Here is a 13497-nt window from a genome sequence, read left to right as displayed (position 1 = left end):
GAGTTTGTAGGAGTAATAATACAGATCAATTGAAATGTTTTCTTCCAGAAGCTGCAAATGTTATTACATGTCCGAAGAAGGTAAACAAGGGTACCCGGGTTACCATGTGTGTTTAATAGCTTTTGTCCACTGGTCATTAGGGAAGGAAGAATTTAGGTCAGTCTCCCATTTTGTCATTGATTTGGGTTTGTGGAAGGTCAGTTTGTCCTGCAGTAAATTATATATTAGGGAAGCGTCTTTTACAGACTTGAGCGTATTCCCATAGTAATGCCAGAGTTTGGAGTATATTGTGATTGGTGGAGGAGGGAATAGTGAGAGAAAACTGTATATACAGCGTAGTGAGAAATATGCAGAGTTGGAAAGTTTAAATTTGGTAAAAGTACTTTCTGGCGGAATGGGAGCTCCACTTGAGTGTAGGTCGGCTATCCAGTGTAGTTCCAGTTTATCCCATCCCCTTCTAGCCAAGTTCGGGATAAGTTGTGTGAGGGTGGTAAGTGATAAATCTACTTTGTGGTGTTGAGAGGATTGTGGTGTACTCTTTACAAATCTCTAAGCTAGTAGGGATGCTTTGGTGGAAGGTGGAAGAAGGGTTAGGTTTAGCGGTTTCCACATGTCAGCATAGAGTATAGAACAAAGATTGGAAGTGTTGTTGAGACTTTTTTCGATGTCCAGCCACAGTGGTTCAGCTGTTGGGTTGAACCAATGCTTTAGGTGTTCTGCATGGATGGCTGTGTGGTAGTCCTGTAGGTCTGTTAGAATATTTATGAATGGATGAGATCTTACATAATAATTGAATTGTATATATATAAATATATATATATATATATATATATATATATATATATATATATATATATTTATATTTCTTCTATGTAAGGAAAAAGTGAAATTATATATATAGACTTTTATACTTATGAAAATATACATGGTTATAAGCTTCATAAACATTCTTACGGAGAACTAAATATGTTTGTAATTAGGAATCTTGAACCGAGTTTCATCTCGCCCATCACAGATGAGAAGGAAGGTTTTATATTACTTAAGATGAAAAAGTTTCATAGTTTCCTATACAATATTTCTTGATTAAGATATTATTAAGAACATTGCGTTTTAAATGAATATAATCTATCTACTGATATATGTAGTATTTGATTTAGAAGTCAAAAGAAAACTTATATTGTATGGCCAGACTTAGTTAAAAGATTTTACACATGGGTCCTCTTAGCCCACACCTCGGGAATGTCTACCCCCACCTTTGTGAGAGGAAATATGTGTTTCAGGAAAGCCCGCCAATTTCTATAGGACTACAGGTGAAATTAGAAATTTTAAGACAAACCAACCCTTTTTAGAAAGGTGGGGGCTGTCTTCGGGGGCTGATTTGGGGAGTAGAAAGCTAGTAAGAAAGCGCTGACAGGCAGATACTGCTGCAGACATTCCCCGAGGACAGCCACACATACACACACATCACAAGACATTGCTGCTACATCTACACACACACATCTGATTCAACCTTCATCTTAAGAATATAATACATTATTAATGATATTCCATACTTTGATATTGTTCTTGTAACATTTTGCTATTTTTATTATTAAATCAATTTTTGAGTTTTTACACGAGAACTGAACGGACTTTCTTGGAACTTTCCTCATAAATATGCCCACCCAGGACATCTCAGCTTTAGCCAATTTTTTAATTTCCTTTTCAAGTTTGTCTAAGATTGGTTTGTAGTTAGCCTCTGCTAGGGAAGCACTGGAGGATGTTATTGTGATACCAAGATAAGTTATACCCATCTCAGGCAAAAGTGTACGGTAACCTGTCTTTTAAACTTGATACACACTGGCTAGGGATGCCCAAGTTCAAAATTTGTGATTTGGAGTGATTGACCTTATAATATGATGAAAACCTAAATTCTGATAGAATTTCATCAGCCCTAGGGAGTGAAGTGAGAGGGTTCGTTAACATCAAAATGATATCATCCGCAAATAAGTTTATGAAATGGGGTCTGTCTTGGAAGAGGAACCCAGTCAACTGTGGATCTGAGCGGATACTTTCCGTTAAAGGTTCAATCACTAGGTTAAATATCGTTGGTGAAAGTGGGCATCCCTGCCTTGTGCCATTTGATATAAAGAGTGGCTTAGACAACATGTTCTCTGTATACACCTGGGCCGACGGGGAAGAATACAATGCTAATATTGCGGAATATATTGAACCCTGAACGCCAAACTTGTGAAGGACATGTGACATTTAGCTCCAGTGCACTCGGTAAGACGCCTTCCCAGCATCAATGGAGAGTAGCAAAGCAGGCATTCAGCGTCACTCAGCAGAGTTCACAATATTCAGCACCCGTATAGTAGTTGATCTGGTTGTATTAACTTGGGCAGCACCTCTTTCAACCTTTGGGCCAAAAGTTTGGCATATATCTTAACATCTACGTTAAGTAGAGAGATGGGCTTAAAGTTGGTAGGACAGTCAGGGCTCTTCTCAGGTTTAGGTAAGGTGATGATATTCACCTTCAGCATCTCTGGGGGGAAAGCTGCTTGGTTCACCGCAACAGTGAACATAGATTGTAGGTGGGGAACTAATTTAGAACTAAATGTCTGATAATATTCACCGGGGAATCTATCTGGCCCCAGGGGATTTCCCACTTGGCATTGATTGAATAATTTTGAGTATTTCAGGTCCAGTAAAGGGACAATTTAATTTATTAAGGTCCAAGGGGGTCACTGAGGGCAGGGTTAGTTTGTCCAGAAATTAGGAAATCGAATTAGCCATAGGTTGTGGCGTGGATGGGTCATCCTTCAAGTTATAAAGTGACCCATAATAGTCCGCAAACATGTCAGCTATTTGGGATTGGTCAATTTCTGTCTGGTGTGTGGATGGTTCAAGAAGGGGATTTTGGCTTTAATTCTCTTGGCTTTGAGCCTGGATGCTAGGAATTTCCCAGCTCAGTTGTGGGAAATATAGTATTTATATATATATATATATATAGTATCTCGCAGACAAAAGCAAAAAAAGGAAAAAATGGTGAGCTCGCTCCTCGTGAGGGTACGGCTTACTGGTTGCAAGGTAGATCAAGTGGGGCTGCCCAGCGTAAATTTCTTCTTGTCTTTGCGTTTGTTTCTTCGCTTTGTTCCAGTTCCAGGATGGTCTAGTTGGTGGACGAGGCTGTTGGTGTTCAGGTGGATCCACTGGGACAATCTTCCATTCTTTCAGGATTTTTAGCCCTTCTGAAAGAGAGTTGATAAAGAAGGTTGAGCCGGTATGCAATACTTTTAAGGTGGTGGGATACTTCCATGTATGTCCTGGTTCTGCAGTTGCTTTGTGATGGAGATCAAATTTTTGCTCCTTTGTAAAGTGTGCGTGGAGAGGTCAGGGAGCACTTGAACTGATGCAGCGATTTTAGGAAGTTAAGACTTTTTACGGAATACCAGGAGCACAGTTTCTTTTGCTTGAAAATAGTGCATCCTTAGAAGAACATCCCGGGGAACTTCCTCCCGGAGAAATGACGGTTTAGGGATTCTGTGAATCCTATCAATTGTAAGATCTGTAGGCGATAGCACCAGTGCCCTTGCATGAAAGAGGTCTCTTGCATAGTGTGGGAGCTGCAATGGTTGTACGGACTCAGGCACATCTCTAATCTTCAGATTGTTGCACCTGGAGCGGTCCTCCAGGTCGGCCACTTTGCTTTTTAGCCATGCGATATCCTCAGCATGGGCCGTATGCACCTCGACCATAATGTTGTAAGAGTCCGTGCATGCACCCATAGTTTCCTCCAGGTGGCCCACTCTGTCCCCAAATCATGGACCTCAGCTGCATATTTGTTAAAACATGAGTACATGTCAGCTTGCAAAGATTAGCGGAGAGATAATAGCATGTCTTTCATAACCACATCTGACATGGGTTGCCCCACCGTAGGGAAAGAAGAAATAGGGTCAGAAGTGGTGCTTACTGGTATTGTAGCTGGGTCACATACCTCCATGCATGGGCCTTCTGTTTCCTCCCCTTCTAGGTCTCGCCTGGGGTGGGATTTAGCAGGGCTACGTGTGTCAGGGGTGCTAGGGGATGCTGCTTCATCCAGTTCTGGGTCTGCCTCTGTCTCCCTGTGGGAATGTATGTGGAACATGTGGAAGAATGTAGTCACTGCTAGAGGTCTGTCCTCGGCAACGGGGGGATGACTCCCGCTGACATTTTGTTGTGGTCCTTTCTGGACCAGAGCAAAGAATCCGGAGAGTTTTTGAAGCTGCGGAGTTGGGACATTGCTGGACGCTGGAGAGATGAGTGGTGTCTTTGGTAGCTTAGGTAAAGCGATGTGGCACGTGGATGGGCCATATGTCTCGGAGCTTGGAGCAAAGCTGTGGATTCACGCGGCCATTTTAGATGTTGGCCAAACATGCCCCCCGGCACTCCAGCTGTTTTGAAACTACAAGTCCCATGAGACATTGCAAGACCCTGACAATCACAGGCATGTCGATACTAAGCTAAGCAGGGCAATAACTTATCCGCAGGATGTGGAAACCTTGCAAAAAGACCTGAACAAATTAATGGGGTGGGCGACTACATGGAAAATGAGGTTCAATGTAGAAAAATGTAAAATAATGCATTTGGGTGGCAAAAATATGAATGCAATCTATAGACTGGGGGGAGAACCTCTGGGGGAATCTAGGATGGAAAAGGACCTGGGGGTCCTAGTAGATGATAGGCTCAGCAATGGCATGTAATGCCTAGCTGCTGCTAACAAAGCAAACAGAATATTGGCATTAAAAAGGGGATCAACTCCAGAGATAAAACGATAATTCTCCCGTTCTACAAGACTCTGGTCCGGCCACACCTGGGGTATGCTGTCCAGTTCTGGGCACCAGTCCTCAGGAAGGATGTACTGGAAATGGAGCGAGTGCAAAGAAGGGCAACAAAGCTAATGAAGGGTCTGGAGGATCTTAGTTATAAGGAAAGGTTGCGAGCACTGAACTTATTCTCTCTGGAGAAGAGGCGCTTGAGAGGGGATATGATTTCAATATACAAATACCGGACTGGTGACCCCACAATATACAAATACTGGACTGGTGACCCCACAATAAGGATAAAGCTTTTTCGGAGAAGTTAGTTTAACAAGACTCGTGGCCACTCATTAAAATTAGAAGAAAAGAGGTTTAACCTTAAACTGCGTAGAGGGTTCTTTACTGTAAGAGCGGCAAGGATGTGGAATTCCCTTCCACAGGCGGTGGTCTCAGCGGGGAGCATTGATAGCTTCAAGAAACTATTAGATAATCACCTGAATGACCGCAACATACAGAGATATACAATGTAATACTAACGTATAATCACACACATAGGTTAGACTTGATGGACTTGTGTCTTTTTTCAACCTCACCTACTATGTAACTATGTAACTATGACTCCTAGAGGCAGAGGCATGATGGGATTTGTAGTTTCACCACAGCTGGAGGGCCGAGGTTGCCTATTCCTGGAGTATTGGGAGGGATGGAGCTTTCTGTTCTGTGCCCGGGCTTTGCTAGTTTCCTACAGGTTGTGTGAGTGCACAGGTGGTCAGGGTTGTTATAAACCAGATCTGAGCATCGCTCAGGGCAGTTGCTGCCATTTGGAGACAGAGTCCTGTCAGGAGACCTGGTTGTTTTTGTTAGAGACTGCATCCCCGGTGAGGGCGACTTTCTGCCCCAAGGACTGGGAAGGGTGGGATGGCTATATGGGTCTGGGAGACCAAAAGAGGGTCTGGGAGGCTTGGAAATCTGATGTGGCTAGCAAGTTCAGAGTGTTTGTAGGAAGTCTGGAAGTCTTGGAGAGGGTGAGCGAACCGGGGGGGGGGGCTGGAGGCCATTTCTGAAGACCAGGAGTGGGCTCATGCAGCAAGGTACTGCAGTCGAGGCTGAGTGAGACTGGGAGTCAGGTGGCTTGGTATTTTTCATTAATTAACCTGTATAACCTGAGAAGCTTTACTATTCCACAATTATTCAAACCTCACAGCCATGAACTCGTCTCCTTCTAAAAATCCAAGTCACTCATTACCATACCAATTCAAAGACTTGACTGTTTTCGCAGTCACAAACCCAAATCAAGTAAGGTCTGAATTAGTTCTTGGTTCACATGTTGCATGTGTAGTTAACTCAGTGAAACAGTCAGACAGCCAAGCAGCTAGCATTTCCCCAGATTAGCAGTGGTGTTTTTATTTGGGGGGTGGGCGGCAAACAACAACCACCCCCCCTTACTGCTACTGTTGTATACAGAGTATATGATATGGGTATACAGATGAATGCACAGAGTGCTCTATACACAGACATGCCTGGGGTCACTCACCCTTTGCTGCAGGTCTGGGATTATATTCCTGAAGATCACCACGTTCCCCGCTGTCTCTTTCATCCGGTGGCTAGATGGATCTCTGTCCGATCTGGGGGGGTATGTGTCTGATCCGGGGGGTCCAGGAAGGTCAGGTGGGGGAGTTCCTGGTGGGGGTGTCGATGGAGGAAGGGGCTCCTATCATCTTTCTCATTGGATATGTCAGTGATGTGGGGCTTGGGGGAGTTTGCTATGTAGGGTGTCCTCTGCCTATCTGGGGGGATCATCTTCCTGGCCCTGGGGGGTGCCTGGGTCTCCCCTGGGAGAGTGGACTTTTCAGGAGCCTCAAGATCCTTCAGAAGCCCCTGGGGGGGCTGGGTGAGGGGGTCAAGTCCACTAAGGGAGCTCAGGAACCGGAGACATAACATGAGTAGGAGAGGGGGAGGAGTGGAGAGACTTCATCTAATAGAGAGAAGAGGAGAGGCAGTGGCTGCTGGTGGGTCAGTCGGTCCTCCGTCTCCTCCGACCCGCTTCCTGATTGGCCGGGAGGAGAATCAATGTGACAATAGCAAATATTCATTCACTATTGTCACACAACTGGGTGGGCTCAGTGAGCTCTTCCCCATGAGCGCACATTTTTTTAAGCCAATTAGTGCCTCAGACTCTAATCACGTGCTTCAAAAAAAAAAAAAAAAACATTGAAGTCCATGCGTCTGGCGCCCTGCATGTAGATTAGGGGGCCGGATGCATGGATAGTGGGTGTGGCGGCTGTGCACCCCTAATGAATGGGCCACCACTGATCTACAGTATCGATCTATCTAATGGTTGTGGTTCTACAAGAGGCATCCGCTAACCTACTCTACAAATTAATTTAAAAGTATTATATATACGATAAGATTCTTTATGACAAGGACAGAAACACCATCAAGAAGGTAATGATCATTAGTAAAATTAATAATTAATTTGTTTAGCTAAAACTTTTATAAAACTTTTAGTCTATTGAAAGTGCGGCAACCCAACAGCTCTTCAGTCAGTGCTGGGACAAGGTCATCCGGAGCCCAGGGCGCAGATGGCAAACTGCGCTTACCCCCCCCATAAAGAAAGAGTCAGTGTCATTTCAAAACAGGAAAATATTACTTAAAACAATACAAATTAAATTAGGTTTAATTCGATAGAATCAGAGTTCACTCACACATTTTAAATACCATAATTATCGGCGTATAACACGCGCCCCAAGTTTAGGAGAGAAGTTTAAGGAAAAAACTTACATTTTAAATGCCCATCAATGCAGCCTTGCACAGTGTCCATCTGCAGCCTTGCCCAAAATTGCAGCATGATGGGTTTTTAAATTTAGCGCCGCTGAGATACACAGAGCCGGATGTCCTGTGTATTCGGCTTCTCTCGGCGCTTCTCGGTTTCTCTCAGCTCCTCTCGGCTCGTCCCCGCTGTCTCTGAGGGCAAGAGGAGCGCCACCGACATAGGTCGAACCGGGTATAATGTCTGTGTACTCGGCTACTTGGCTCCGCTCACAGTCACGCCCCGTCCCACCCCTTGGCCCAGCTCCTTTGATGGACACAACACCGGTCCAATGGCGGGACGTAAAGGCTAGGAGGCGGCACTGGGCGTGATGCGAGTGGAGCTGAGTGGAGCCAAACCTAGCCGAGTACACAGTACACTCGGCTCGGCTCGGTCTATGTCGGCGGCGCTCCTCTTGCCTCTTGGCACTCCTCTTACTCGGAAGTGCCTGTCGGACGGAGATCACTCCACGGCTCCGCCTGACAGGGAAGGGAAGACCGGGTCCTCTTCCTGTGTGTCCTTGCAGGCAGCCATGCGGGATTGTAGCGCGGCCAGTTGGCGGTAATCACAGTATGCCCAAAACATTTTTAGCAGCACACTGCCAACACTGCGCCCCCTTTCCCATGGTAATTTGTTCCGTCCAGGGCACCCGCCCCCTTCTGCCCCCCCCCTTGTACCCGCCCTGTCTTCAGTGAAAAACAACAATTACACGGCAAACACACCTGGCATAAGAGTTCTAGAAAATATGTTTTGGCACTGACCGTTCTGCTGAGTACTGCAACATCTTGTGACTGCTGATGAGTTGAAGGTCTTTGATTGTAATAAAACTACATAAAATACATCACCCTTGGGTTGGATGCGTTCCATGGTATCCATGGAATCAGATCACTGTTGACTTGCAGATGGGGATGAATCTACCGTTTAACTGCAATCCCTGATAGCTGGGGTTCTCGAGCAAATAAAAGAGTTGACTGTATTCTAACCTTGTACTACCAGACAAGAGAATAGAAATTGATCAGAAGCTGGGCAGGAGGTGACCTAACATGCAGTGTGTGTGTGTGTGTACATGCCTGTGTGCTTGTGTGTGTGTGTCCATGCATGTGTGTGTGTGTGTGTGTGTGTGTGTACATGCCTGTGTGTGTGTGTTTATGTGTACAGTCTATAGCAGCAGGAGAGGAAATGAACTGTATCTATTTCATTCTAGGTGCCCCGTGAAGTTATACCGCCACACATGAACTTCAGACAATGAGCTTCACTCTGTGATCATATGACTGCTAGGGGTTCCTTGAACCAGGAGCAATTTCTGCCTCACCTATAAGTAACCACTGACCAACAATTACCTTTTTAGCTATCTGTAAAATGGGGATTTTCTCCACTGACCACAGATGTAAGGAGCATTCTTCCCACTGACCATCTCACTAATGTACTGTGAGCTGTAGACATAGTACAAATTAGCAAGGGTTCTCTAAGAACAAAAAGTTATTTCAAGGGCTCCCCTGTGCTAAAAAGGTTGAGAAAGGCATATCTAGAGAATGTCTCATCACTATGGAGCTTTCCTTTCACTTTCTGTCATGTCTCCAGGACAAAGAGACAGAGAGCAAACATTAAACTGACAGGGGATATAACGTTCTCCCAATCCAAAGTGAAAATACAAGTTTGGGCATACTACATACACTTAAATATATTTCATGCTGCTCTCTGTCTTTCTCTCTGTGTAGCTGGGTGTGTAGAGATGGGTACACTGATACATGTATACATGTATGAATATTAGCTGATCTGGTGAACTTTTAGATTTTGCAGGAAGTTGGGACTTTGTGGTCAGAACTGCAGGAAGTCCAACATGTGGATGGCCGGCATCACAAAGAAACAAAGATTTCCCAGCACACTTACCAGCTAGCCTGCAAACAAACCAAACGGTCCCTGTCTAACAATTCACATAAAAAACAGAGGGTTTGATTGCACACATTTGCAAATACTGTATCTGTGGAAGCCATAGTGCCCATGTCAAGGCTCCTCTCTATACTGCGGTCCTAGCTCTATGTTTTTGAAAGTCTCCAAGTTGGAGCATACAGTCTATAGCAGTGGATAAATTAAGGGCAGGTCTGCCTGGAGGGAGCCCATTTATCCTTAAAGGCACATTGGATGCCTAGCAAGAATAAATCAGCAAATCAGGGCTTAAAACATCTGGGCAGAGTGGCGTCAAATCAGGAGGCAAAGACAGAGTCCTGGAAGCAAGCCAAGGTCAGCAACAGCTGGGAAGCATTGTACTGAATTAGGAGGCAAAAGGAAGAGTCCAAGAAGCAAGCCAAGGGTAGAAATAACCGGGCAAACGGGTACAAGGCAGGAGACAGTAGCTGAGTCCAAAGTGCAGACTGTGGCCACAACAGATAGGCAAAAGTCCTATTGGTGGGTCAGGAGGCAAGCCAGGTCATACGTAGAGAGGCAGAATGAATAGGACAAAGACATGTTGAAGACCACTCAGTAACTTGCTGTTGCAATGCTTCAGTTTATATTGGCCACTGGGTGTCAATACCAGTGTCTAACATGCACGCTAATTTTTGCACTTGCTCACTAGTGCACATCCTCTATTTAACTTATGCACAGTGGTATGGGCAGCGTAATGTTTCCTTCTGCTAACGAGAATCCAACCATCCATAAAGCATGTGCCCCAACTGCCTGGGTATGGGGACACCACTGGATTTCCAATTTCCTTTTCTGTGAAGAAGGTTTTGAAAGAACGCCTATTGCTTGAACATCTCTGTCGTGCAACAAGTCAAAACATTCATCTGATATCTTCGCCTCATTGTGAAAACAGGAAACCAAAGCTCATAGATGATTTGCATCTGTCAACCTTCAATAACTAATACCTCAGTGTTTGCAGAACAAAAAGCCACAAGCATTGCCTAGGGTGAGCAAGTCAACACAATGTCTTCTGTCCTGAATATCTTCGTGACCACAGTCACTGTCTTTCAGATTGGGGTGGGAACTCCCTTGAACACTTTCATTCTGATTTTCAGCTGCAAAAACCTGAAGAACGGGCACAGTGTCAGTCCAACCAATTTGATCTACGCTGTCAAGGAGCTGGTGAACATCTTCTTGCAGTTGGTCCTGACTGCAGAATATCTACTTATTTTGCTTTGGCCTCAATTGCTTGTTATCAGGGAAGTACATTTAACGATGACCTTTCTGATGCTGAGCCCGATTTATTACAGCTATTGGCTCACCGGCTGGCTCTGTGCTCACTATTGTCTCAGCATCTCCAACTTCACTCATAGGCTCTTGGTTGGGTTTAAAAGAATCCTCTCATCTTTCCTGCCTCAGATTCTTCTACTATCAGCAATCATCTCATTTGTCTCGAGTGTCCTGTCTCTCTGGGAAATTCACATGGAATTTCAGGAGCATCCTTCTACAAACAGTTCCCAGTACACCCCCATCGTCTCTGTCGTCTTCCTTATGCCCACAGCATGCAGGTTGGTGGCCATGCTTCTGGGCTGCTGCCTGCCCTTCATTCTTTCTCTGGTCTCCATCGGAGTCACAATGTCATCCCTTGTAAGACATATGAAGAAAATGAAACAGAATTTCTCTGACAATAAAGGTCCCAACCTCCAAGTCTACATCAACACAACAAGAACAATGATCCTGTTTCTTACTCTCTCCGTCATCTCGTATATTGTTGGGCTCCTTTTTATCACAAGTATCTCTTCATATGAGATGATGATCATCAGTCTTCTCTCAATCACGTCCTTTCCTTTATTTGAAGCTGCTATCATCATCCAGGCCGTTCCTAAACTGAGGAAGATGGTTGTGGGAAAGGTCTGTATTGGGACAAGGTGGGGCACTGAGACTGAAAATCCCACCTAGTATTATAAATCGTATTTATTATGATGTGTGTTCCTCTAATTCATTTCATTGAAATGTTTTGGGTTTTTTTTCTCCTGGATAAATGTATATAGACTGCAACTGCTGACTTCCCTTTCTGAATTTTGAACAGAAGGAGAACAACATCAACTGTATAGAGTCCAAAAAAACTTTTTTTCTCAAATAGTTAACAAAAAAATAAATAAAAAGCTAATGCTTTTCAGAGTTTCAATGGACCCTCAAAATCTGGACTTAATAGGGTTAAAAAATATCAAATAATTGTAGCAAGGTCCCAGGCCTCCTTCGGTCTAACGAGAACCGCCAGAGATAGCTGACATCCTTCTGTATGTGGTGGTTGTGTGAGGCATGGTGGGTGCAGAGAAGTTGAAGTTATTGGCGCCAGACACTTCTTGAATGCAAAAGAAAGTTTATTTCTCTTAACAATCTTTTTTGGGGGGGAGAGAGGGTTAGGGCCAGGACACCCTTAGGTAGTTGCAAGATTAATTGGCAGACTCCGAGACTTCAATAGGAGGACAGCCATGCAGGGAAAAGCATCCAGCAAGATGCCACATCTACATGTGTAGGAATGCTGTCTCCAATGGCAACAGTCTTTAACAGTTCCTAACACAAAGTGTAACAGTTCCTTTCTCTTTCACTACAATCTCTCAGCCCACTGAGCTCCCGGTCTTTCACTAGACCCACTGATTCACTGCCACTGAATCCCTTGAGCTCCTCCAATCTTCATGGTGGTATCTTACTCAAGTGCCCCCCCCACTTCTTTCCTGGGTCCCTAGCTTGGCACTCTAGATACCTCTCAAGCTTCACCCACGCTGGCCTGCTCGGTCCCCAGCTTGACACACAAGGCTGTTCTGCAAGCGTCACCTCCGTTGGTTGGGTCCCTGACTTGAGTTCCACTAAAGTTTTCTGATTCTTCACTGTCCCCGGTTGGTGAGAACACTGCTCCAGTACATGGTTCAGTTACTCACTGTGGTCCCTGGTAATAAGGTGGACAATCCCTTATTGGTGACAGCTTCCCCTCTACCTAGGGCCATGACAGGTTCTCCGGCCGGCAGAACCGTCACTTCTAATTGGATTGCAAGCCGCAGTCCCAACCCTGCACTGCTCTCTTGCTTCTGGATAGGCCCTCAGACAGCCTAGCAGCCATATTTGCCCGGGATAGGCCCAATCTCTGACCTAGCAGTCTGGGAAATACAACACACGTCCATCCAGACAGCCGTTCAGGTGGCACAGAACACAGATCACCTGACTCCACCCGAATACATAGGTTCTCCCAGCAGGCCAAGGGATTCAAGAAAACCCATGCCCATTGGCTGAGATACCCCATATTCCCATAACCGGACCTGGGGTTGCCCTTCTCATATCTAGTACCATCAAGTACCCGGGCCACCTAGTGGTAGAAGAGAAAAGTGCAACAAGACCAAACTTAGGGAGAAATCAATAGATCTCTTTCAATCAACCAGGATAGTTATTCCTGGCAAGTAAATTTGTGAGGAGCAAACCTGCCTAAACTCCAGGGTGCTACATCAGAGTGGCATTTGCTATGATTCCTACAAAGCTCCTAAAGCTGTTTCAGACAGTGTTCAGCACTCATGCATGTAATCAAGTACATGAAGCCCCAATGAAGAGAACCTCAAAAAACATTGGCTTGTCATGTCTTGACCTACTGTATACCAGGGGTCTCCAAACTTTCTAAACAAGGGGCCAGTTAACTGTCCTTCAGACTTTAGGGGGCCAGACTGTGGCTATTGGGAGTAGAAAAGGTTTCAACTTCAGTGGGAAAAAAAACTATGCCCATCTTTCATGCCATTGGGAGGAATTGTGCCCCATTGTTGTTGTCATTGGGAGGAATTGTACTCCATCATTGGTGTCATTGGGAGGAATATTGTTCCTTCACTGATGTCAGTGTGTGGGGGGGGAGGGGGGATTATTCCCCATTGTTGGTATCAATGGATGAAATTGCAACCGAAGGGCTGGATAAAATGAAGCAAAGGGCCACATGTGGCCTAAAAGTAAGTTTAAAGATGTTTCACG

The 13497-nt window shown here is 45.0% G+C and overlaps 1 protein-coding gene across 1 annotated transcript; it reads left to right on the top strand.

The window, feature by feature from the left end:
* Positions 1–10512: 10512 nt before the first annotated feature.
* Positions 10513–11448, top strand: LOC141147393 (taste receptor type 2 member 40-like). Its single transcript, XM_073634627.1, has one exon. The coding sequence runs from the start codon at positions 10513–10515 to the stop codon at positions 11446–11448; it is 936 nt and encodes a 311-aa protein (XP_073490728.1).
* The last annotated feature ends 2049 nt before the right edge of the window (positions 11449–13497 follow it).

The sequence above is a fragment of the Aquarana catesbeiana genome, linkage group LG06 (genome assembly GCF_042186555.1).
Source record: "Aquarana catesbeiana isolate 2022-GZ linkage group LG06, ASM4218655v1, whole genome shotgun sequence".
Lineage (NCBI taxonomy): Eukaryota > Metazoa > Chordata > Amphibia > Anura > Ranidae > Aquarana > Aquarana catesbeiana.
Note: the sequence above shows the minus strand (reverse complement) of the source record. Positions and strands in the feature narration are given on the sequence as shown.

Bases quoted from the DNA above. Each gene is read 5' to 3' on its own strand.
- LOC141147393 (XM_073634627.1), top strand. From the start codon at position 10,513: ATGTCTTCTGTCCTGAATATCTTCGTGACCACAGTCACTGTCTTTCAG.